Source organism: Taudactylus pleione, unplaced genomic scaffold (assembly GCF_031769625.1).
Source record: "Taudactylus pleione unplaced genomic scaffold, aTauple2 ptg000889l, whole genome shotgun sequence".
Taxonomy (NCBI): Eukaryota; Metazoa; Chordata; class Amphibia; order Anura; family Myobatrachidae; genus Taudactylus; species Taudactylus pleione.
This window is the reverse complement of record NW_028285290.1, coordinates 1,561,126-1,586,904: the sequence shown is the minus strand read 5'-3', so window position 1 is coordinate 1,586,904 and position 25,779 is coordinate 1,561,126. Positions and strand designations below refer to the sequence as shown.

General features: G+C 39.4%; 1 protein-coding gene across 1 annotated transcript in view; it reads right to left on the bottom strand.

Annotated features, from left to right (window-relative positions):
* The window catches only part of OLFML2B (olfactomedin like 2B), a 208,348-nt gene that overhangs the window by 48,824 nt on the left and 133,745 nt on the right, over nucleotides 1–25,779 (bottom strand). Inside the window, exons 5-6 of the mRNA XM_088459049.1 lie at nucleotides 23,531–23,741; nucleotides 5,874–6,386 (exon numbers count right to left, since the gene is read on the bottom strand). Coding sequence (XP_088315175.1) covers nucleotides 5,874–6,386; nucleotides 23,531–23,741 — 724 coding nt within the window. The remainder of the gene's footprint in view (nucleotides 1–5,873; nucleotides 6,387–23,530; nucleotides 23,742–25,779) is intronic.

Sequence of the window (25,779 nt, the reverse complement as noted above, 5' to 3'; positions counted from 1 at the left end):
AGTTTTGTGTTATAGCAGTAGTAAAAGGATGTGTTTTCAACCACTATTTGCCTATGTGATTTATGTAACTCATGTGAAATGACAGGGAACGTTAAAGGCATTGCATAAGGCTAATTTTTGAAAGCCAGTGGTCTGGCATTGCAAGTAGAAATAAACTATACCCCTATATCCTTACAAAAGTAAGTAGCCTTACTTACTTAAGGTGCTAGACAATTTATATTTTCAATTTCTGGTTTACTGTGAGAAACACAGTACCATTGATTAAGACTGACACCTGAGCTACTGTAGCTCTCGTTGAGAATCCGGCCACAATATGGTGGAGAGAAAGCTTGCATGTGAAGATCCCGTGTATTACAGCAATTAGTGGTGGTCTCTGGCTGGATGGTGCTAGTTGGCCACCTGTTCAAGCACTCAAGTCCATCAGCCTCCCCCACAAGATTAAAAGGGTGTGCAACCACACCAAAGGGAATCCCAGATAGAGCACAGTGAGATAATTATGTGTCAGACAAAAAGCCAGAAGAGGTCCAGCCAGATCTGAGGAGAATGCTGAGTGGAATGCAATGGTGTAGACTGTAGGTTGAAGGCAAACAGCTCAGGAGAGGAGCTAAACAGGAATCGAGTAGAGAATTGTTGGTGAGAGGCAAGATTCCTGAGAGAGACAGGGAACCAGTATGATTTCCCAGCATACGGGATGCTGGTGGTCAGAAAACCGACAGCTGCATCTCGATGGTGAAGATCCCGACAGGGGTCCAGTAAGTATACTTACCTTCTCCCCTTCTTTCCCTAACCCTCCCTTCTTGTACCCTAACCCTCCCCCTCCATAAGTGCCTAAACCTAACCCTCCTCCCTTGATGCCTAAACCTAACCCTCCCCCCTTGATGCTTAAACCTAACCCCCCCCAGTGGTGCCTAACCCTAACTGCCCCATAGTGTTGCCTAACCCTAACCACCTCCCCCCCCAATACCTAACCCTAATCCCGCTATGCTTCCTAAACCTAACCCCCCCCTCCCCATGCGGCTAACCGCTAAGGCATCCTGCTTAACTTCATTCGGTATGTCAGCTTGTCTGTATTTTGACGCCTATATTTAGTCCTAAATCTGGCTTCCGTTGGCCAGCATTCCGGGTGTCAGCAAGCTAACTACATCCCAGAGACAGAAACAGCAGAGCCTTGGAGTTAAAGGGCCTGATTCAGAGGTGGACACAAGTAAAACATTGGGTGTAATCACCATTTGTTCTACTTATTCGCAAGCATCCAAGACACACTATGTATGCACGTTAACACTGTTGGATGCAGATCGGAATGACTTAGAGATACATACAGTTCTGATATTCATCCCAGGTGGTGACGAGATGGTGGTCTTGACAGGGTGTACACCAGAAGATGCAGTTCCATTCACACCAGCAGCCAAATACAGTCAGACATTCTAAGCAACCATAAAGTTGCTCATAAGTCCGATGGTGCGGCCGATGTCCACTTGATGGTGCAGCTTTGCGCGCACCAGGACAGATTAGAGCTGCAGCCGATGGTTGTCTCAATAGACATCCCATCGGCTGCAGCATTAGCATAATTTGGCAGTAGTGGCTGTGACAGAAGTCACATTTGCAACTGTTAAGGGTCCACCTCTGCATCAGGCCTAGAATACCGAGCAAATTAGCTGCACACCTGAGAGTGAAGGTTGAAAAAGTGAGGCAGTGATCTGAATTTTTTCTTCTCTTTTATATTTATTCCGTTCTGGTTTGTTGTGAATGCACTGATGGCTAGGGACTCTTTATCTGAAAGGCAGCCGCTGCACTAAGGACACAGGTAAAACCAGAGCTAATTCCCCTGGTCAATCTGGTCACACTGAGTAAAACAGCCAAATTCCAAGTGAGGAATCTTTCTAGAAATCAAGATGATTTTATGAGATAGAAGTCTGTAAGGTTTACAGAAATGGTTGGCAATGGCACAGAATCAGGCACAAAACATAGACCTATGACTAAAAATGTAAGACAATGGACCTCATTCAGAGTCGGTCGTAAGCGACCGCTCGGTCGTACGCCTAACGATCGTGAATCAGATAAAAAAACAATCGCACGGCCGGGCGATCACAACCAAAGTGACGCCCATACATGAACAAAGCATCTCCTCTAGCTAATGAATGATAGTAGCTAGCGATCGAGTCGATCGTTGTCAGTCGCTGTATGTTAATTTTCTTCTGCTGGTTGCGGCCGCTTGTGTTGTGTGCAAATTACATCAAAAATTAACAAAAAAACGCATAGAATAAGCCATCCCCATGAAATATATTTATTCTTATTATTCTCTAATGCAAACGCAATTGAATCAATTATAAGCCAATTAGCAGTGTTATTAGCAACAGCAAACGATTATTAGCTGCTCGCATTGTGTGGCACAAAATAGAAACATCAAACATAACATCAGTCACATTTGATAGTATTGATTGCACTCTGGGGCTTGAGAGAGCACATACCCAACCTCAAGCTGTACGATCAGCCAGGCCTCTAACCTGCTTGCAGAGTGACGTTTTACTACTTCCGGCCTTCTATGTTGGTCGTAGCAGGAAATTTATGTACGCCCCTAAAACGCCCTGAAAACTGTGAGGAACGCCTGCGTTTTTAGACCACCACCCCCGTCAACACCCACAAACGGCCTTTCATGTCAATCAACTCCCGGAAGCCACTTCCTGCTCGTAAGCCGTACGATCGACAGCATTTTGGATCGCAAGGTCTAGTACGCACATGCGCACAACTAACCGTACACATGCGTGGTTTGGAAACATCGGATGCGTACGACAGAGCGGCCGCTTACGACTGACTCTGAATGAGGTCCAATGTCTTAAAAGAAAAGCATTTGAAAATGTAGTAACCGGGGGTTTGAAATCCCAGCTGTATTGCTGCAATTTAGAACAGATTTGAACACTGGATGACCATCAATGTTTTTACCATTTCAAGTATAGAAATCCAGGTTTAATAAGCTGAGGATTTAGAAACCGCCTTAAACCTGATGACAAACCCCCCAAAAAGATGAGGTGATTAAGGTAAATTATTAAGCAGCATGTTTTCTGGGGTTTTCAAACCTCTGTGCATCACTGGCAAATTGAAGCACCAAACCACTAAATTTACTATTCAGTGCATTTGATGTAATTTTGTAAGTCACTGTAGATGTCCAACCATTTTACGGTGGTTTTGCAGCGGTTTTATGGCAATTTTATTCAAAACCTTACATAAACCAAAAACTGCCATAAACCTGCCATAAAACCACTGCAAAACTGCTGTATAACCACCTCATCTGGTCAAACAGAAGGAGAGGAATTCACTTAAAAACAGCTTTGTTCATTATTGTAACAGTGATAATTCTCTTATCAGAGAAATGCAATTTTATTAATGTATTAGGGGGAAAATTATTTATTATTTTATAATGTGGTAACCATTTATATAGGAAAAAATAATAAATGTTGCCACATCATAAAAATATTTTGAAACATCAATTAACAATTAATATTGCCCCATTATAATAATTAAAAAAAAATATTGCTCAACAAAACTAAGCAATAATTTTTTCACTGACATATTAATAAAATAGAAGTTCCCCCATAAAAAATTTATCAATGTTATCTGCCTCCTTATTCAATACATAATGATTGTCCTCATTCTAAGTTTATAGTGATTCCTCTCCTTCCGAATGACCAGATAGCTGAAACAGCATGATTTTACAAAACCCCATAGTATATTCAATGGTTTGGTACTTCAAAACCCCAGTAGAACTGGCAATTAGTAAATGTACCCCTAAGTTTCAGTTAGTATTGTTGAGCACAAATTAGTGGTATCACCCTTTCCTGCAGGCTAATTTGAATTTATAATGTACGATAGCTAGATGATGATGATTTAAATACGGCAAAATAGAGTTGCATTATAGCCTCTGATTACATCTATAGTGAAACTACATGCCATGGAGGAGTATCACTGTGGTAAAGTGGTTAGTATTGCTAACTCACTGTGTTGGGGTCATAGGATCACTTCCAGACAGAGGGGGATATATTTACTATCCGTTAGTTTTTCAAAGCTGTTGATAATCAGCGGCTTTGACTGATGGATTTCACACGCAATAGTAATTAATGCTAAGTAAGGCTAGTTTAGCAGTAATTACTAAATCTGCCGAGGGTCTTATACTTGTATGTGTGTGTGTATGGAGTTTGTATGTCCTCTCATGTTTTTATGGGTTTCCTCCAGGAGCTCTTTTCTAATGCTTCAAAAACATACAGGCAGATTACTTGGCATCTGACAAAATATAGGTTCTGATGTGCATGATAACCCAAGGTGGCTGCCTCATCCTCTGTAATAATATAAAATGCTTTGAGTCCCATAGGGAGAAATGTGCTATATAAGGAAATAATTGTTATTTAGTTTTGGGCAATCCTGTAAGTGTCTTCATATATTTTTTATACATATGCTGTGTCACTGGGTCCTATAGACTACTAACTAACACATGCTCAAGTCTTGTAGGAAGTGAGTACTGGTACGCGTAAAGAACTCTGCTAGACAGGACGTATTTGTGAGCGCCCCAGGGCAACTAACTTGTGGAGGTCCATACCAATAAAATTGTCTATATACTCACAATGTTTTTATAAAGTATAATGTATAAATACTCCCATCACTTGAGCACACTGTAGTACCTCCGGTTCACCTAATGCCACACAGTGACCCAGTTCACATTATACCACAGAGCCCCCAGTTAACAATATGCCAAAGTGCTCTCAGATCACATAATGTCACATTGTCCCACACTGCTACCTCCTGTGATGTCAAATCTTGGAACCTGCAGGCTACACTAGGAGCTTTGAAAAAGCATGTGCAGCGCATACCACTGGTGTTACCGGAACCTTATTGTTCCTGACCTCCTCCTTCCCCTTCCATTTGGCTTCTCCCATGTTGGAAATGTCACCTGACACTGCAACATTTGTTGCAGCCTGCACCCTGTCCAACTAAGGGCTGGTCCGATGCTGGTGATGTAGCTATGTGTGGGGTGCTCTTAGGCGACCCTGTTGTTTATCCGGCACCGCTCATAGAGGTGAATACCGCGATCAGGTGGTTTTATCGATTTTATTAGAACTCTGGCCCTTTCAATCTGCATAGATATCCATAGTGAATATGTCAAGGTACTGTCTCATCTGCTGCGAGTGAAAGAAGGACTTATACAGGGTATAACCTCCCAATCAATTCAATAATAAATGTATGCCTTTCTTATAAAGAATATCAGCAATAACTGTGACTTCCAAATCACACATTTGAAGTTATTGATCTTGGGAACTGCCACATATAATCAGATTACCCTTCACCCCGGACCATGGAAGATTGGCGGTACACCCTAGAATATTTGATGAAAGATGGAACGATCACATGTTCCATCCTTCATTAATATGAACTACACCGCATGTGAGATTGTGTGATTGGCCTTGCAGTATGGCCAATCAGATGATGACGCTGACGACACGTGGGAGCGCGCAATCGCAGGTACACATTAGACGATGTGCCTAATATATTGTTCCGATCTGCCTCAAATTGGTATATCGGACGATATATCGTCTAATGTGTACCCAGCATCCTTACTGACTATATAAAAAACTCTAGGAAGAGAAAAATTTAATTATGTGTGGCTGTACTGGATATAAATAAAATTATAAGCACCAGTAACATTCTTCTTTAGTCACCATTTAGTAACATTGTAATTGTGGAATATAATTCATGAAACTATGCTCAAATTTGTTTGTATGCGGAAGGAAGACTGGGCTGGTAATTGATTAGCTATTGGCAAAACATTATAGGAAGTGCATATGCAACACAAAATACAGATATGAAATAAGTATTACAGATCTTACCAATAACTTTCCGAAGATCATCTTCTACTTCCTTGTTATTATCAGTGTCCATTTTAGTAATAGTTGTTTTCCGTAGTTTTGAGCTTGTTGAGGGAGCCTCTGATCTCACTGGTGTTGCTGTGCTCATGTAACTAGAATCAGACATGGTTCTCTGAGTGGGTTCTAAGTTTATGGTTGGATCGTTTGAGTCTTGTGTGAATATAGTTGTTGTGGCCTCCGTGTTTTTAACCTGATCTGTAGTTACTTGTTTCATAGAGGTGGCTTGTTTTGTCAATTCCAAATCTGTGAAACTGGCCACTGAGCCCGTACTAAAGAATGAGAATGATGTAGATTGATCAGTGCCAGCCAGCTCACTTAGTTTTATATTTGTTTTCTTTTCAACGTAATTTGATGTTAATGGCTCTTTTGTGGCAATGGGATCTTCTGTGGTACTGTGATACTGGATTTCATGCTTTATCAGCTGGTCTTCAATCAGCATATCAATCGTATTATCTCCACTGAACACATCATCCTCTGCCAAATAAAAATCAGAAAAGTATGATAAAATAAATCTGTCGCAAGCAGCGCACAATCCTGAAGTTTATCATTTATATACCATAAGACGTGGTGATAAGTGTGGCGCACAAAGTATCTGGGCTTGGACCTGTGTTGGGGGAACTGCAGTGTACTGTAAAATGGGCAGATGAGGCACACAGAGCAGTAAGGGTACCCATAACTCTGGATCAATTCGCCCTGTGCAGAGCTGGATAAAAAGAAAATGGGTCAGGGTGACTATGCAGAACAATAGCTGAGCTTATGGCTCCCTATTGCTCTGCATAGTCAACTCTCTTAGGGCTCTATTTACTACAATCTGCATTTGTAATGCAGCTTGTAGTGTGATATTACCGACTGTAATATTAATAATATTGTATTGAAGTGACCCCCCCTCTGTGGACTCCAAATGTCAAATTTGTTGCCCTAGTTAACCCTTATACAACTACAGCTACTTATTCAAATATTGAAAATCTGGTCCGTATGCCCACTTTACCACCCAATTTCATGCCCAAAAGCTTTGTGGGACAAGAAAAATACAATTGAAATTTTTGTAATAGATACCATATTTTGTTTATACAATGTAAGCTTATTGATTCTATTTGATAAAAATGTTTTAATATAACATGTTCTGAATAAGAAGCTGGAAAATGAATAAGAAGCTGGAGCTGGAATAAGAAGTGAATAAGAAGCTGGCCGAATAAGAAGCTAACTTCAGCATCGTGGCTTGGAGTTGAATTTTACGAATTCTACTCCAGTTGCCCTGTAGTAACTTTAGGTGATACTAAAATAATGTGAAAACCCTTTTTCACTTTATTTTAGTAAAATAATGTTAATAAATAGAGCCCTCAAACAGCATGTACACCTAGCCATAACTGATGGGTGATTGACTGTCACACTCCTTCTAGCTAGGCACACATCCTGGCCACTGTGACATCCAAGATGCCACCTTACAGGATCATGAGCTACTGTACCTATCATCAACCTAAATTTAGGAGTACAAGGAATTATTACAAAATATACAGCTCATAGCATGAGTCAGGCATTACACAATTTTAACTTTTATAACTGGAAAGTGTTTAATTTATCATACAAACTTGAGCAACTTGCAACTGAATTTATGGAAACCATTGGCATTTGTAAGACTTCACCTATTCAATGAGAGTAAATGGGAAAATATATAACTTTAATTTAATTTAGGAAACTCTGTTGTGGTATGAGAACATTATTATTGTGCCAAGTGTGTGCAAGTGGAAAGATGGAGCTAGATAAGGCCAGCCCAGGGCTAAAGATGCTGAGTAGTGGCAATAGATTGAATATGAAAATTGGAAATGTTCAACAACAACTAAAATAATTTGGGTATCTAAACAAAGTCAACAGAGAGGCAGAGTCTGAGGATAAACTTGCTTTCCCGGTGCAAAATGTTATACGAAAACTTCACAGTGTATTCTTGTGCATAAAAGTTTGTATGGATAGGTTTCGTCAGTGTAACATGTCCTTTACTAGGTAATGACAATGTACAGCAGCACATAAATTTGTAGACTTTTGTTTCAGTATGATGCTAATAAATATGTTATCTGGAAAGGCTATACATTTCTAGACCTCATAACGATAACCTCATGTCACAGTAATCATCGACAGGTCCAACTATGGCAAAATAAGTGAGAGGTATAAGTAAAAAAGTATACCACTGTTACTAGCCTTGTAGATCCATCAGGGATGTGGTATACTAGATCGACATTTATAATGTCGACATGGGAATTGTGACATGCAGTATGCTTAGCAAATTGTTGCAATTTCACTTGTCGACATTGTGAACATGTCGACATTCCGCAAATGTCAACTTGTTTGACGACATTTCAACAAATGTGGTGTCGACAAATTGTGGTTTCGACAATGTGAATGTCAACCTTATGACGGCATCCCATCATTGAGAAAGATCACATACAGTATTTGGTAATACTAAAACTAGATTCATAAGTGTGGAGGAAATCTTTATAGCATTACTTTTGAATATATAATGACATATTTAATGTCCATAAAATAATTGTACTATGCTACTTTAAGAACAACTTGATATATTTATTGAATATTTGTTTGAGTAAATTAAGAAATGGGTCTGTTTGCGGAGGCATCAACCCACTGTAGTCCTGAAGGGCTCCTGGGCACCGAGAGGGGGGGCGGGTACAGTTTGCCCGTCGTTACTAGAGGGGCCTGGTAGGGCCCGGGTCCAGCGTGGCCCCCCCTTCTTCACAGCAGCTCAGCACACAGCTTGAGCTGGGCTGCTGTGCGAGACTGCTCGCGGCTGCTGCAGCAGCCGGTAAGTCTCCTATGGCTGTGGGGGGGAGCGATCACACTGATCACGCTCCCCTCCTGCTTGGCAGCGGGCTAGGGGGCTTACAGCGGGGCCCAGCGCCGGACAAAAAAAAAAATCATAATTATTTATTTATTTTTTCAAGGGGGCGTGGCCACACCTCCCACAATTAGGCCACACCCCTTCCATTACCCGGGCCCGGCCAAGCTCTCAACGGCCCTGGATGGGCTAATGCTATCATAACTAAATCTGCCAGGAATTGGTTACTCATATGTTGAATTAGGAAATATAATAAGCAATTTTAATATCATTAGGAGGCACCAATAGCAGGTGTGCCTGTGCGTTGGGACGCTGTTTTAGGGGCATCCATAATTAAGCCAGTGTGGCGACGGACGCAGTTATGAGACATCGTGCACACGCAGTTATGAGACATCATGCACACAGGAAGTTGCCAAGATCCTGTGCGAGGTCTCGTCAACCACTATTATGCAAATGTGGTCGATGGTTCTCGATGTTACCGATGTTTCCGCTAACTTGCGTTCTGATCAGGCTATGAGTAAAGGGAGATGGGCGGCTTAATATAAACCTGGGTGTCTGCATCTTGTGCTGCTGTCTCCGTGCATATGCATTGATTAGCATATTCTCGCGGTGGGTGCGTGCGTTCTGTCCTTTGCGCTCCTTGCTGAATAAGGCACTTTTCCTCTCCAGGGGTGAAGCTAGGCTTGCTGTCACCAGGATCAAAGACTCTGCCCAGCGCCCCACTAAGCTCCTCAGTTAATGGACTCAGTGGAAAGTAAAGCTGCCTGTACTACCTTACCCATCACAGAGCAAACAAGTGCCACTTTTAGAATACAGAGAATAACTGTGACCACCATACAATTCACAGAGAATCGCAGTTATTGCCATACAATACAGAGTATCAGTGACCACCATTGAATACAGAGGACATCACAGTGACCACCATATAATACAGAGAGTATCACAGCCATACAGCATGGCCCCTGGAATGTGATAAGTTCTATATCAGTTTATGCTGCTGGCCACCACTTTCCCCTGCTTCTCCTTCTTCCAAGTAGCTGCATAGTGATTTAAAGCTTATTGAATGCTGTATGAAGAAACATGTCTCTGTATGCCAAAGCTGTGAGGAGAAGGGTCCATCAGAGGTGCATCCGTGCAGCCTATTGATACAGCTTATAGCCTCTGAGATAAGTTTGATATGTAGTTGACTGCTGAGCCCCAAGCTTCCCCGGCCTGCACCCCTGGTTAAATCACTTAGAAAAACTTGTTGTGATGCAAAAGGCTCCATCCTATTAGCCGTAAATCAACAAGCAGCGCAATATGTGCGGCTATATTCCACACTTATGGTACCTCCAAACCTGTTGAATTTTGTTCGCAACCCCATGAGGCTGCTTACAAAAATCTGCAAGTCCAGGGCGAGATCAGGACATGAGGGTGGCAAGCTGCGTAGCTGCTGACAGCATATCCACGCTGTTGGAACCTCACCCTGTTTGAACTGAACAGGATAGCCCTAAGAATTAAAACGTAAATCCATCCACTTACTGTACTTATTTTAAACATATGTAGGTCACACAGTCTGAGAGACAATGATGAGCAGGCTAGCTCTGGTCAGGCTCTTCAGCAGATGCTGCTTGAATAACTTCTAATCCCAGCTCCACCTGCCTCTAACTGACCCTGCCTCCCTCCTCCTTTCAGCCCATCTGCCTCCTCCTGCCAGCCCACCTTCTTCCTCCTGGTACCTGCCTCCCATCTCTTCTCGACCTGCCTGCCTCCTCCTGCTGGCCAACCCTCCTCCTCCTGGCCCCTCCTTCAACATCTTGTCAGTCCACCTTCCTTTTCCTGTCTCCACCTCCTGGTCCAACCTTCCTCCTCCTTTCACCCACCTGCCTCCTCCCACCATACTACCTGCACACTGCCTGGGCAGGGAGCCGCAGCGCCAGATATTTAAAGGAGAATTGATCATGCTCTTAATTTGATATGATCACATCGCCGCAGCTCCCCGATGCTGGTGCCCTCTTCACTCCATCACCTTGGACAAGTGCCTCACCTGCCCTCCCTTAGTCAATCTGTACATGGTCCTAGAATAATAGTGTAGGAATGTAGCATCAGATTAAAATTAAAAAGCCTTGGTAAGGTATGCCACGACAAAAACTTACTGCACAAATGTGAGGGAAAGTGCAATGATGAGGCTTGTTGTATAATGGTATAGACCTTCAGAATAAGCATGTATCAAGGCCATAAGAATGCAGCCAATAATCCATACAATTTAATACACATTACTAATGCTCACTGCTTCACATTATGATGAGGTTTATGCGATGATTGGAGGAGAGAGCTCATTCAAAATATAATATACAAGGGTAATCCAGACAATAAAGACTGGTTCAGAAAACTGTATATCCTAGTATGCACATCAATGCTGCCTATGCACTCTGAAACAAAATGAGTATCACCGATCCTCACAAAATTATAACATGTATATTACAAAATAGTAACAGGTGTAATGGTGCTTTGAGATAACAAATAAAACAAGAAAATACTCCCCTATTTAATGGAGATCTTGTAATTCAGTGGAGATTCTCAAAACATATACGAAAGGGAAAGGGAAAATATCTAATAGTTTAACCCTGTTTTAAGCATAAAATCATTTCCAAGATTACAATCACAATCCTATTCAATCCAAGTGAGATTTCATATGTTGGGGATGCCCCCACTCATTTGACTCACAACTTTATAACTTGTATCTTAATGTTCTTAATCAAAGTCTTTAACTTGATCACCCTCTTAATTTATTCGGGGTTGCCCCCTATAAATCACACTCACGAATTTCTCCTTGAATTTTGGGTATATCTCTGGTTCTTAAAGTAGGATTTTCCACCACCTTGGATTTGATGATAAAAGGTTTTAATTTTCCAATTCACAAAAAAGGGATCTAATCCCTTCAAAAATTGACAAACAAGTCCTCAAAACAAGGAAAAAAACACAACAATAAAAAACACCACTGGGAAAAGGTATATAGTATTGGACCATTAGATGTTAGGGATCTCTCCTATATATTACAGTGGGTTTTTCGGGAATTAGTTTGCCCAAAATGGGATCCTTAGGTAAAAGTGACCAGTGCTTTTTCAACATATTCTCTACTTTGCTGTGTTGGGAACTGAAGTTTGTTATGAAGGCCCAATTAAATCTTTCCTCCCCTGCTTTTTTATTCTTATCTTTTCTTTTCAAAAGTAACTCTGACCTTTCCATTGTTTCAGCCTTCTTTACATCACTGTCTATTTTTCTTTTTCATAACCACAGGCCGTAAATGTTTTTCATTTCTTTGGTTTGTTCCTGAAAAATCTCTATCTCTTGGAATCTTTATTTGATTCTTCACCTGATGACATAGATGTATCAGATGAGGATCTGGGAAATGTTATGAACAAATTGAAAAAAGACCTCCTTAAAGAAAGTAAAATCTGGTGGGAGGTAGCCATGCTGGAAAAATATCTTGCGAATAAAATGATTCCAAGAGGATTAAGAACTGATAAAAAGGCTTCTTTTTCCAGCATGTCTGACTCTTTTAAAAAAGAATGGAATATTATCATTTAAGAATGTTCATTTTCTCTTATGAATCTAATTGTGAAACAAAGAAGTAGGGATTTAAGGAAATTAGAGGAAACAATTGAACAACATAAAATTCTTATTCAACCTTTCTCAGAATATACAGATTATAAGGATAAAGAAAAAATAATAGAATCTAGACTTATGAACATGGAAAAAATACTTAGGGAAAGAAAGTGAAAGAAATCTCAAAGAGATAAAGAAGAAACTGAATTAATGAGAGAGGGAACAAATCCAATAATCACTAAAAATGAGAATAAAAAGGAAATTCAAAATGGGATAAAAACACCTAAATTTTATCAACAGAGATATAACAAACCTATAAGGGAAACATACAGGGAACCCTTTTTAGAGAATAGGAGACCACAAAGAGAATTAGTTCCAAGGTATATCCCTCCATCAGATCCTGAATGGAGAATGAAAAATTATGGACGAAAAAGGATAGACCCATTCAGGTTACCGCATGTAGAAAGAGATAGGGATGAATCTTTTCCCCTAAGAACAGAAAATAGGTTTTTGCCATTGGAGAATGACAGTCCTTACAAACCTTGGAATCATTTTTTAGGACGAACCCAAAGATATCAATATCAAAGATAAAGAAATATAGGGGCAAAAGAGGTGGTAAAAAAATGACTAAAAGAAAGAGAATAAAAGATAATTTAGAACTAAATACCAATAAAATAATGGACAAAGATACACAGGGAAAAGTAAATTTTTTTAACCTGAGCTCATATACTTTGTTACCGACTGAGATTTCATTACTGAATAAGGAACTTAAATTTTGCCACGGCTTCCAAGTGTAATAGTTTTGAATTGTTTGTGGATTTACAAAAGTTCATTCGAAAAATAACTATTAAGAAATTTTTCTTACTAAAAGAAGGAGAAATTGGTAAAGGTATTGTGGTGGTAAGGTCCACTACCCCATTTAAGCCCAAATAAATATTTTACCCGACTTATTTAAAAGGTAGTTATATAGATGCCTTTAATATGCAAATAGCTGAGGAAATCAAGGAGGTAAAAAATAGTAAGATTAAATTCAACTTGACATTTAAAGAACGAATAGCATTACAGAAACTGAAGAATGACGATAGTCTAATTATAAAACCAGCGGATAAAGGGGGTGCGGTGGTAATAATGAACACCCCAGATTATGAAAAAGTCATGCGACAGCTAGATGACAGATTGACATATAGGATATGAGGGGAGACCCGACAAATATATTTATGGCAGAATTATTAACATTTATAGATTCATTTGAAAAAAATGGAACTTTAGAAAAATCAGTAGTTAAATTTTTAATTCCAGAAGAACCGGTAATTCCGGTCATATATATGTTGCCTAAAATACACAAGGACCCGGTAAATCTGCCGGGATGTCCTATTGTCTCTGGCATAGGGTCATTGACTGCAAATCTTTCCCCATATGTGGACTTTTATCTTCAGCCCTTAGTGGCCAAAAATAGATCGCATTTAAAGGACACAAGTGATTTTTTAACCATTATTAAAAATTTAAATTGGGAAGATGACCTGTGACTGGTTAGTGCGGATGTAAGTTCATTGTATACAATTATAGAAAACACTACAGGTCTCAATGCAGTCAAAGTCTATTAAAAACAGATTTGACTAATGAGCTACAGGATTTTATTTTAACTAGTATTAATTATATTTTACAGCACAATTATTTTAAATTTAAAGATACTTTTTATTTACAAAAGATGGGAACCACCATGGGCACCAGGTTTGCTCCAAGCTATGTGAATATTTTCATGGGCCATAGGGAAGAAAATTCTGTGTGGCATAATAACCCATTTGGAGCAAACCTGGTGTCCTGGTCACGTTATATAGATGAAATTTGTTTCATTTGGAAGGGTGACCGTCAAATTTTAAACTATTTCTGTGAATTTTTAAATACTTTTATTTTTTTAATTTTAATATTAAGTTAACATTTGATATTTGACAAAATTTGATAAATTTTTTGGATGTTTCTGTTTATATTAAAGAAGGATCCATCCATACAAAAAACTATAGTATATAAGGATATAAGATTTTGAGTCTGTTATTTTACTATCTGAAATTTGTCATTACTCAAATTGGCTTCTCTCAATACCAGATGGCCAGTTTAGACATTTAAGATGCAACTGTACAGAGATAGAGATTTTTCAGGAACAAGCCAAAGAAATGAAAGAAACATTTATGGCCTGTGGTTATGAAAAAGAAAAAATAGACAGTGATGTAAAGAAGGCTGAAACAATGGAAAGGTCAGAGTTACTTTTGAAAAGAAAAGATGAGAATAAAAAACCAAGAGAGGAAAGATTTAAGTGGGCCTTCATAACAAACTTCAGTTCCCAACACAGGAAAGTAGAGAATATGTTGAAAAAGCACTGGTCACTTTTACCCATTTTGGGCAAACTAATTCCTGAAAAACCCACTGTGATATATAGGAGAGATCTAACCTTAAAAATAGTCTTGTGAATAGTTACCATTTAAGTAAAGTAGAAAGTGGTAAGATTTTAACAAAAGGTTTCCACAGATGCGGTTCTTGCATCGGATGTAAAAATATAAAAGGCACTATGGGGAGGAAATATGAGGAAGTGTTGATTAATGGTTATAAATACATTTTTAAAGACTTTATTACATGCAATATGAAAAATTTTATTTATGCAATAAAATGTGGCTGCGGCAAAAACTATATAGGGAGAACTACTAGATCCCTGAAGATAAGAATCGGGGAACACCTTAGGAATGTGAAAAAAGGTGTAAAAACACACTCCCTATCTGCCCATTGTAAAAAAAAGAACATACTTGCTCGGTAGAAGGGATTAAAAACTTTATCGGCATTAAACAGGTTAAAAATAGTCAGAGATGCAATAACATAATGAGCTCCTTAGCAAAAACAGAGATGAAGCTCATATATATGTTTAATATATTAATTCCTAACGGCTTAAATAATTATTTTGAGCTTAAATGGTTCCTGTGATTTTCGAAGTATTTTAAGGTATTTTACCTTTTTATATATGTGTATATTTATGTTCATTATGGAATTATTAACAGCGTTTTTTTATGTCTTGTTTTTATTAGCACATTGTCTACAATAATATGGCCTCTATGAGTCATGGACATTGTCTATAACCATATGGCAGCTATTCGATATCCGGAGGAAGCCGGGATGTCAGTATAATAGAGCGCGGAACGTCACTTCCGGATGACGTTACAACCCAGAAGTGCTGGGATAACACGTGGCCGCACAAGGTTCTGGATATGACATCACTTCTGGAATCAACGCCGGAGACAAGCGGGAGGATGGACACAGTCAATATGTATTATACAGTCTGAACATATGTATATTAGGAAGAATTTGTATTTATACATGTTATAGGGTTTTTTTTCACAGGGATTGGATAATTAATTGATTGTATCATTGAATAGGGTATATAAGAAGAGGGAGCCAGCTATTCACCACACCTTGAAAAAGACTCCGTTTGAGGGTCGAAACGCGTTGGTGGAGACTGCTGGCTATTTTATATTTATCTTGCACTGACTGAGGAAAGGGAATCACCTGTGCTGTGGACCAATTTTTGGATCCCTAACATCTAACGGTCCAGTACTATATACCTTTTCCCAGTGGTGTTTTTTATTGTTATGTTTTTTCCTTGTTTTGAGGACTTGTTTGTCAATTTTTGAAGGGATTAGACCCCTTTTTTGTGATTTGGAAAATTAAGACCTTTTATAATCAAATCCAAGGTGGTGGAAAATGCTACTTCAAAGAACCTGAGATATGCCCAAAATTCAAGGAGTAATTTGTGAGTGTGATTTATAGGGGGCAACCCCACATAAATTAAGAGGGTGATCAAGTTAAAGACTTTGATTAAGAACATTAAGATACAAGTTATAAAGTTGTGAGTCAAATGAGTGGGGGCATCCCCAACATATTAAATCTCACTTGGATTGTGATCTTGGAAATTATTTCATGCTTAAAACAGGCTTACACTATTATATATGTTCTGTTTCCCTTTCGTATATGTTTTGAGAATCTCCACTGAATTACAAGATCTCCATTAAATAGGGGAGTATTTTCTTGTTTTATTTGTTATCTCAAAGCACCATTACACTTGTTACTATTTTGGAATATACATGTTATAATAAAGACTGGTTGGCTGTAAAAACAAACAAACAAATTTTTGTTCATTTTTTTTAAACACAGAGTACCTTTGTCTATTTCTCCACATAATCACATCCTTCATTAAGCATTTATCATATCTGTCCATGAGCTTTAGAATTCCATTGTTAGACTATGTTGCCTCCAGTCCATTAAACCAGTAGTTGACTGCAAGCTTTAATTCATCACTTTCAAAACATCTTCTGCTCAGGAACTCTTTGAGCTTAGAAAAAGGTGAACATCTCTGGTCTAGGAGGTAGCTGATTGAAACTTGCCAACCAAATCTGTGACAAGTGCTTCGTCATGCTTCTTTGTCCATTATTAAACATTTCACCATACACATATATGCTTTAATCAATGATAAATGTTGGTAGATCTCACTTTCTGCACATTTGAAGAATCGAATAACACCCCGCAATTCACTGTCAGAGGGATTTTGTATCAATGAGTTAATTTTAACAATGCACAACATCGCCAAAAACAACCATAATAGCACGCCACTCACAGATCACCTATAAAACGGTCACAAGTCGCCGTTACGTCTTGTTTGACATCAGTACTCCAGGAGGCTCTCTCGCACCTGTTGCTAGGAGATAAGGATGCCGGGCTGGCTGCTACTCCATGAGGTCCTCCTACATTACTGCTCTGTCACCTCCTCCCTGCACCGATTGGATCTTGTTCCATTTTTTACCCCCACTAGTTCTCTGCTCTGATGCCGGCTGATACTCTACCTCCACATCATCAATATGACTGTGCCATTGAGGTTCAGCCTGGAGCCAAACTACCGATAGGCAGGTTATATGCTTTGTCCCTACCTGAGAGTCAATCTATGCAGCAGTACATCCAAGACGCTCTTCAGAAGGACTTTATCCGTCCCTCCAAATCACAGGTTGGGGCTGGATTCATTTTTGTGCAGAACAAGGATAGATCACTTTGACCGTGCATTGATTTCCGAGGGTTAAATAGTATCACCATTAAGAACTCTTATCCATTACCATTAATATGAGTTCTTTTCGACCAACTTCGTGAGGCATCCATTTTTTCCAAGATCAATCTACGAGGGGCCTATCACCTGATCCAGATTTTGGAGTTTTTGCCATCGTATACTTATAGGATATCTTCATCTTTTCAAAGTCTTTGGAACAACATTGTCAACATGTGAGACAGGTTTTACGCAAGCTCTAAGAAAATAATCTGTATGCAAAACTGTAGAAATGCGAGTTCAAAGTGAAGGAGGTCTCTCTTTTGGGATACATCATCTCTTCCCAGGGGTTCTCTATAGATCCAATTAAAGTGAAAGCCATCTCTGATTGAGCCCAGCCTAACACTCTAAAAGCCATCCAGCGCTTTCTTGGTTTTGCAAACTATTATTGCAGATTTATCAAGTCTTTTTCTTCCACTGTCGCTCCTATTGTAGAATTGACTAAAAAAGGGGCAGATATAGCAAACTGGCCTGTGAAGGCGGTACAGGCCTTCAATTCCTTGAAGACTGCTTTCATCACTGGTCCTGTTCTCTGTCATTCTGATCAGGATCTTTTGTTTATTGTTATTACTGTTGAAGTGGATGCTTCCGAAGTTTGTGTTGGCGCTATCTTGTCGCAAAAGGGTCCCCAGGATAACAAGTTTCATCCATGTGCCTGTAAATTTACGCCAGCAGAGAAAAATTATGATGTTGGGAATCGAGAGTTGTTGGCCATAAAATGGGCTTTTGAAGACTGAAGGCACTGGTTGGAAGGAGCTAAACATCTGATTAGACTTGTCCAACCATAAGTACTTGTCATACAGTATATTGAAACTGCGAAGAGATTAAATGCTAGACAAGCACATTGGGATCTATTCTTCATCCATTTTAACTACATTATTTCTTTCCGATCTGGCTCTAGGAATCTCAAGACAGACGCTCTTTCACCCTCAATCTAACAGACAGATGGAGCAGGTCAATCAGTCCTTGGAGCAATATCTCCAGTGTTTTGTCTCCAAGTATCAAAATAACTGGATGTCCCATTGGCAGAATTCGCTTTCAATAACTCTTGTCACTCATCTTCCACGATTTCTCCTTTTTTTGTAACTCCAGATTGCATCCTAGAGTTAACTCTTTTGAAATTAATTCTGGAAGAACTTAATTTTTAAATTCAGTCTCTAGGCTCCATTCTGTTTGGAAAAAGTTTGTCAATGTCTTTTCAAAGCATCATTCCGCTCTAAGACATTGGCTGATAGGCACTGCAAGCCATGCAGGTTCAAGGTTGGACATCTGGTCTGGCTGTCCTCTAAGAACATCAACATTCACAGAAGTTTGGTCCTAGATGCATCAGTCTTTTCAGAATCATCTCTCAGATCAATCCTGTTACCTATCGGCTGAAGTTGCCTAACACGCGGGATTAACAATACCTTCCATTGTTCTCTACTAAAAAACATTTTTTTCTTCCTCGAGGTTCAGTTTCAGATGTCCAGCTAGACCATCTCCTGTACTCATCCAGGGACATCAAGAGTTCAGCATGGAGAAAATCTTGGATTGCAGGTTTTCACAAGGAGGTTTACAATTTTTGGGTCACTGGAAGAGGTATTGGCCAGAGGAGCATTACTGGGTCTTTGAAAAATCTTTACACACTCCTGTTTTGAAATGAAGGTTTTTTGACAACTTCCCCAATAAACCCGGTTTTAGGGGTTCCTTAACCCCTTGTCAAGGTGGGGTACTGTCACAAGCTGCTATAACATCTTGTTTGACATAAGTACTCCAGGTGGCTCTCTCGCGGCTGTTGCTAGGATACGAGTTCGCCAGGCTACTTCTCCATGAGGTCATCCTACCTTACTGCTCCATCACCTCCTCCCTGTATCGATTGGATCTTCTTACTTTTTTACCCCCCACTGGTTCTCTGCTCTGATACTGGCTATAGCGGTCAGTACATAGGTTCAGTTCCTGTGAGCAAGTTCATGTTCCTGTATGTTCCAGCTCCTCGTGTCCAGCATGTATCTCAACTGTCTCTGCTGCACTTCAGCGTCTGTGTGGACTATCTGCTAGTTACATCAGCAGCCTCTTCTGCACTTCAGTGTCTATTTGGACTTTCTGCTAGTACATCACAGCAGTCTCTGCTGCACTTCAGCATCTGTATAAACTATCTGTTATTAACATATCAGCAGTCTTTGCCTCACTCCAGCATCTGTGTGGATTCCCTGCTATATATCAGCCCTCAAGGCTGCTTCCAGCCAAGTAACCTCAACCCTCAAGGCTGCAACTCGCCAAGTACACATCAACCCTCAATGCTGCAACCAGCCAAGTACACATCAGCTCTCAAGGCTGCTACTAGCCAAGTACACATCAGCCCACAAGGCTGTCACCAGCCAAGCTTATATCAACCCTCAAGGCTGCAACTTGGCCATCAGGCCACACTCCAGTCAAGTACACTCCAGTCCTTAAAGCTTCTGTATTAATTGACTCTTCATCAATCAATTCCTCAAAGCATCTTTATCAATTGACTCCTCTAAGCTTCTTTATCAATAGACTCCTCAAAGCTTCTCTCTCAATCAATTCACACCTCTAATGATGAATTTTAATTACTTCTTCCTTTGAATCTTCCCAGTGATTCATAACAAAAATAGCTTTGGGAGACTCCCCATCCATGAATTGGGGAGGGTGCATTACCTGTGCAGCGGGAATGCACAAATGGTCTTTACTTTCTGGATTTCCCTCACATAAGACCTCACTGTTCATGACCCTAATGTATATGCTGGAAAAGTAATAACAGCTGGGCATGACACATTATGTTTCTACATGTCATATTAATTCCTGAATGTCTTTAGAAATGTATGTAAAGTGCACCATCTGCATTGATGATATTATGCCACTCAGCAACATAATGTTGGTATGTGTATTGGTAAGCTTTCCTTTTCCCATTCAGTAGTTGAGGAATGGTAGTTTGATAATACTAGCATTGAAGTTGTGGCAAATCTTCAAACTGGAAGTTGATGTAGGGGTTCTGCTGGAAGGAAGAAAACTGAGAACTTTGAGGAGATGAAAAAGTAAATTTTCAGCTCTTCCTTATTAGTGGCATCATTTCTATGTTTCTGGACCGAGGTGGGATTTGAAAAGTTAATGGTATCGAATGAGTGACCTGGCATACTGACATTACTACAAAAGCTGCAGTGGCATATTGATCATAGGGTGTAGTCAGCACCTCGGCAGTCAGAATCCTGATGCTCACAATACAATGGCGGTATCCCGATGGGTCAGAATGCTTACAAAGTTTAACAGTAAGTATGAGGTTAGGCTATGGGGGGGGGGTAAGTTTAGGCTGTGGGAAGTGGGGATTAGGGTTAGGCTGCGGAAAGGGAAGTTTAGGTTTAGCCTGTGGAAGGGTCGGTTAGGATAAGGGTTAGCGTGAAAATACTTACAGAAATTCGCCGACATTTCTACTTTCAGGATCCCACTGCTGGTATTCTGACTGTTGGGATGTCATACCGAACTCTTGATCATGGATCCAGCAAGTGCAGTGCACACAGGCCCATTGGTCCATAGGGGCCCCGCGCCACACACCCTGCACCCAGGACTGACCACTTTGCTTGTCCATGCGGTACACCACTTCCCCATGCTTGTCCCACATTGCCAACTTGCTAGTTATACATTCAAAAAGATGGTGCCACACAAGACCTAGCAAAGACTCTGTCATTGTTCCAGAGTCTTTGCTCTCTCCTGTGCATGCAATGTCTTTCAGAATTCATCACCAGAAAGATGATGCCATGGGTTGAACATGGTCGCACCGGTGCATCACGCAAGCAGACACATTGGAACATATATTGGGGAAGCCTGCTTTATGGTGGGAGGGTCTGCTGCTCAAGTGCCCTCAAAGCTCTTATACAACCCTGAATAGCTGATCCACTTTGGGTCCTCATGTCTTGTCTGCTCAAATTACTGTTTCCATTCACCTTCTGACAAACCACATGTGCATTACTAGGCAAGTAACAACTGTCTTCTAACTGGAGAAAAAAGTAGCTGGAAATGCAGCACTGATTGATATTAGCGACATAATGAAGTGTTACAGCAAAATATTGACACAAAACTATTTAGAAGATTTAGGGAGATTTCCAATCTATTCTCTTTAGAGACAATAGCAAGAAGCAAATAAGCTGCTCCAAAACTGGGCATACTACTGGGTAATTCAATGACATGGCAATTATTTCAATCAAGACCACTTTGCTGTGTTTTTAGGGGATAACATAGAAGATATAGCAAAGAACAAGCCTGCAAATAGCCCATTTCTGCCAAGTAAGACCTCCCCGGTTCAGCGTATAAAGTAATATAGAATGGGTACACTAAACTAATGAGAGCAGTTATGGAGCTTTCTAAGTAACTGCCAGGAGAAGATACAGTATGCACGCCAGAATAGTTCCATTTACATAGCAGTTCCTTGAATCAATATTACATCCACTGGCTAGAGTATGGGATAGGTTTGTGCTGCTACAAAACATAGATATCTGAACACAACTTTTTATTTTGCTTTATTTCATTACTTAATTGAAGAAAAGATTGTTCTTGCCATTATTGTTATATTTTGTCGACAGTTAGAATGTCAACATGTTCAGTATGTCGACATTGAGCATATAAACACTGATGAAATTCAGTCATGCTAACAATGTTGATAAATGACAATGTGGCGATGCAGCTGTTCCGGCGGTGAGTACCGTAAGCCTACCCCTTTTCCTAGCCTTTACCATACTCTTACCCGGCAGCAGTGTCTAATGTTCTGGTGGTTGTGGCTTTAGTCACAGGTTGCAGCTTATGTTGCAAATTGTGGATAATGTCACAAAACTGAGCTTGCGACGCTAAGTATGTCCCTAAAGCATTGTATGTCTGCATTTCACAAATTGCCAGCATTTCACTTGTCTACATTTGTGATGTCAACATTGTGAAGATGTTCATGTGTTAGATGTCGAAATTTCATCAATGATGACATCATAACTGTCAACATAATACGTCTTAGCATTATGACATGCTGACTTCATAACCTTGACAGAATGAGATAGTAAAACAATGAGAAGAGTGATAATAAGCTAAGCTTAGTTATAGTATATGTAAATCTGTCTGCACTGCAATATAGAACATAAAAGAGGCACTTAAAATGTGAAAATATTGCAATTCATTGTTATAAGGAAGGTTACTGAGGAATGAAAAGACTGGTAAACAATAAGCAGAAATATAATATCAGTGCTATTGTAATCAGCAGGGCAATTAAATCTAATTAGCTTCTTTTGTATATTAAAAAAATACAAACACATGATAACCAACCTAAATAAATACAAAAGTAATCAAGTACCAATATTAGTTCCTTTACCATCACTTCAGATCTATCTGTAACACTAAAACAAACTTGCTTACTGGGCCGCCGAGGTATCCATTGGTTTAAAAATTGCAGCCTAATAAATAATGCCTATATGTTTAATGCCTGCTAGTGTCTGAGTATCAGACACAGTATCTGTCAGCTTCAAACAAAATATACATGTGTCCAAGGTTTGCTAGCTAAATTAGTGTTCAAGCATAGGTGGCAACCCAAGAATGCCAATCAAATGTTTCTTAAATAAGAAGCCATGCCCAGCATGGCAAACTTCACCCACTTTACTAAGTCAGGATGATGCCTCATGTTTGGGTTTTATGGGTCTCCTATATGGCAGAAAATAACTATATCTTCCTTTCCATTACATCAATTAGTAGTTTACTGTTAGATAAGACCTGTGTATAATCCATCACATGTAAATGTTGGTGTTTTCCTAACTGCACTGTACATCTGTTGGAACATTGGTTCCAATCATCTACTACTCAATCAGTAAAATATTATTCTTCTAACATCACTACTTTTACTTTCCAACACTACCTTTATAGAGTGTTTTTTGAGCAATATGCAGTAAATTGAGTGTCAAGGTAATTTGGGAACATTTTCTTACTGGATATATACTCTGTACTTAATTTATTCCAAATGAAATGAGAACAAATATTTATGTGGCAAATAAAGCCGCCATTCATGAGATCAAATAACGTTTCACTCACGCTGTTCATCCAAGTCGTTGTCATCTTCAGTAACTTTGGCCTTGTAAAATGTGACCCCACGGATGACGGGCTTTGGGGCCGGCTTCGCCCTAACTTGCATGTGCCTGTGAGAGAGTGGTTTCCTTTGTACTTGTTGTGGTGGTGCGGGATGTGGTTTTGGACTTATAAACTTTGCTTGTTCATCTCTAAGAAATCTTTCCTCGTAATTGTCCTTGGTAAGAAAGAGTAGAAAATGTACTATTCAAATCATTACAATAAATAAAACATTACTATGCATTCCAGTTTTGCATTTCAGTTTTGAATTTAACAGCTACAGGGAACCATTGCTAACATAGAAAAACAGTTGTAGGTAAGATCAAAATAAAAAAGGACACTAGTGTCTTTAAAAATTAAATAAAGATTTATTTAGTTGAAAGCTAAAAAACGTGAAAGCAATTCAGCTTTTCCCCTTGTGGTAAGTAGCAAAGACAACATTTACTTCTAAACTACTACCATCTGACTTCCTGCCATGCATCTGAGGCTAATAGCATGTGGGAGGTGCAGCAAACATGAAAGTTAAGCAATATTAACATTAAAAACAGTAAAAGTAAATTACTCAAGAGGAAAGTAGTTACATATGGAAAAAAGTATGTAGGCAATTCATGTTATACTTTCTGTCAGTAAATTGTTATTGTGACAGGTGTGTTTCCACAGAAGAGATGATTATATGTGACAGAGAGAAGACTGTAAGTAGGGGCAGCTGCTGAAATAAATTAAAAATGAATAAAAATCTTATTTCTAAAGCTCACATTTTATATACAGTCACACAAACACACACATACACAAAAACACACACACACACACACTCACACACACAGTCACACACACAGTCACACACACACACAGACACACAGACATACACTCACACACACACAGTCATACACACAGTCACACATACACACACATACACACATCACACAAACACACACATACACACAGTCACACACATCACACAGACACACACATACACACAGTCACACACACAGTCACAATTCAATTCAATATCATGTAAATTGAATGTCATTTTCACACAAAAATTACATATTATTAATATGCATTATACAAGCCACACTCATTGCTGACTATTGTACATATATTGTACATATATTTTCCACATATATTATCCACATGCTGTGTGTGCATCATTAAATTGTGTATTAAACACCATACTCACTAGTTGTTAATAATAGGTCACTTTCCCATATACTGTATGTAAGTTGCCAGAATGCAACACAACTTAGTTTATACGTATATCTTCTTAATACAAAACTGCACATCAAGTAATGTCTAGGTTACACTTCCTAGTTCTACTTACTAAAAAGCATTGAAATGTAACAGAAAAAAATGTACAGACAATTAAAAAACCCTACTGTATTATGTTTAGGCCTTTTCTCAATATGGATTGATTTTCACCCATCTAATGCTTAATTTACCCTAGTTACAAAAACAGTACTGTATATTGCCCACTGCAATTTAATGAGTGCTACCGTTAAGTTTTGGACTTGTACAGTGGGTCCAGTGTACTCTGGCCTCGGATTGCTATTACCCTGTGTAATCTCTTAGGGTCTGTCCCACCCATTTTTTTTTGTGGTAGTATAATTTTTTTTAAACAATATATAAGCATAAAACAAAATAAAAAAACAAAATATAAGTGGTCTCACTTATCCGATATTGCAACACTTTTCACAGCTGGTCTAGTTCTTTAGGCAGTAATTTCGACCTTGACCGCATCAACATTCATTATGTCCACACTGATGAAATGTCAAAATGTCCCTGGTGGTCTAGTGGTGACCTACCTGGTATAGCAGCTCCAACAGTCAGCTGATGAGGACTTTCAGCTGTGCTTCTGGCAGCAAGCATCACTAACCCTCCCCCTAGTGCCTAACCCTAACCTCCCCTCCCCCCTAACCCTCCGCTGCCAGTCTATGAAGAATGTCAGCGCTTCACATGTTGACATTCTGCACATAACCGACATGCTCATTGTATATATACTACCATATTATCTGGCTAAATAAAAGGCTAAGTCCATCTGCAGCCTTCATTTTTTACATTGTCCTTGATTATAATACCATTCCATTGACCCTGAAAAGGACCCCACTGTTTGCTAACTTTTAGCCCTGAAAAGAACAGATCTATCCATTTATATAGAGTATTTAGACACTGTTACCTCAACAGGTATAAACAATGTAGTATATGCAATATTACTGCAA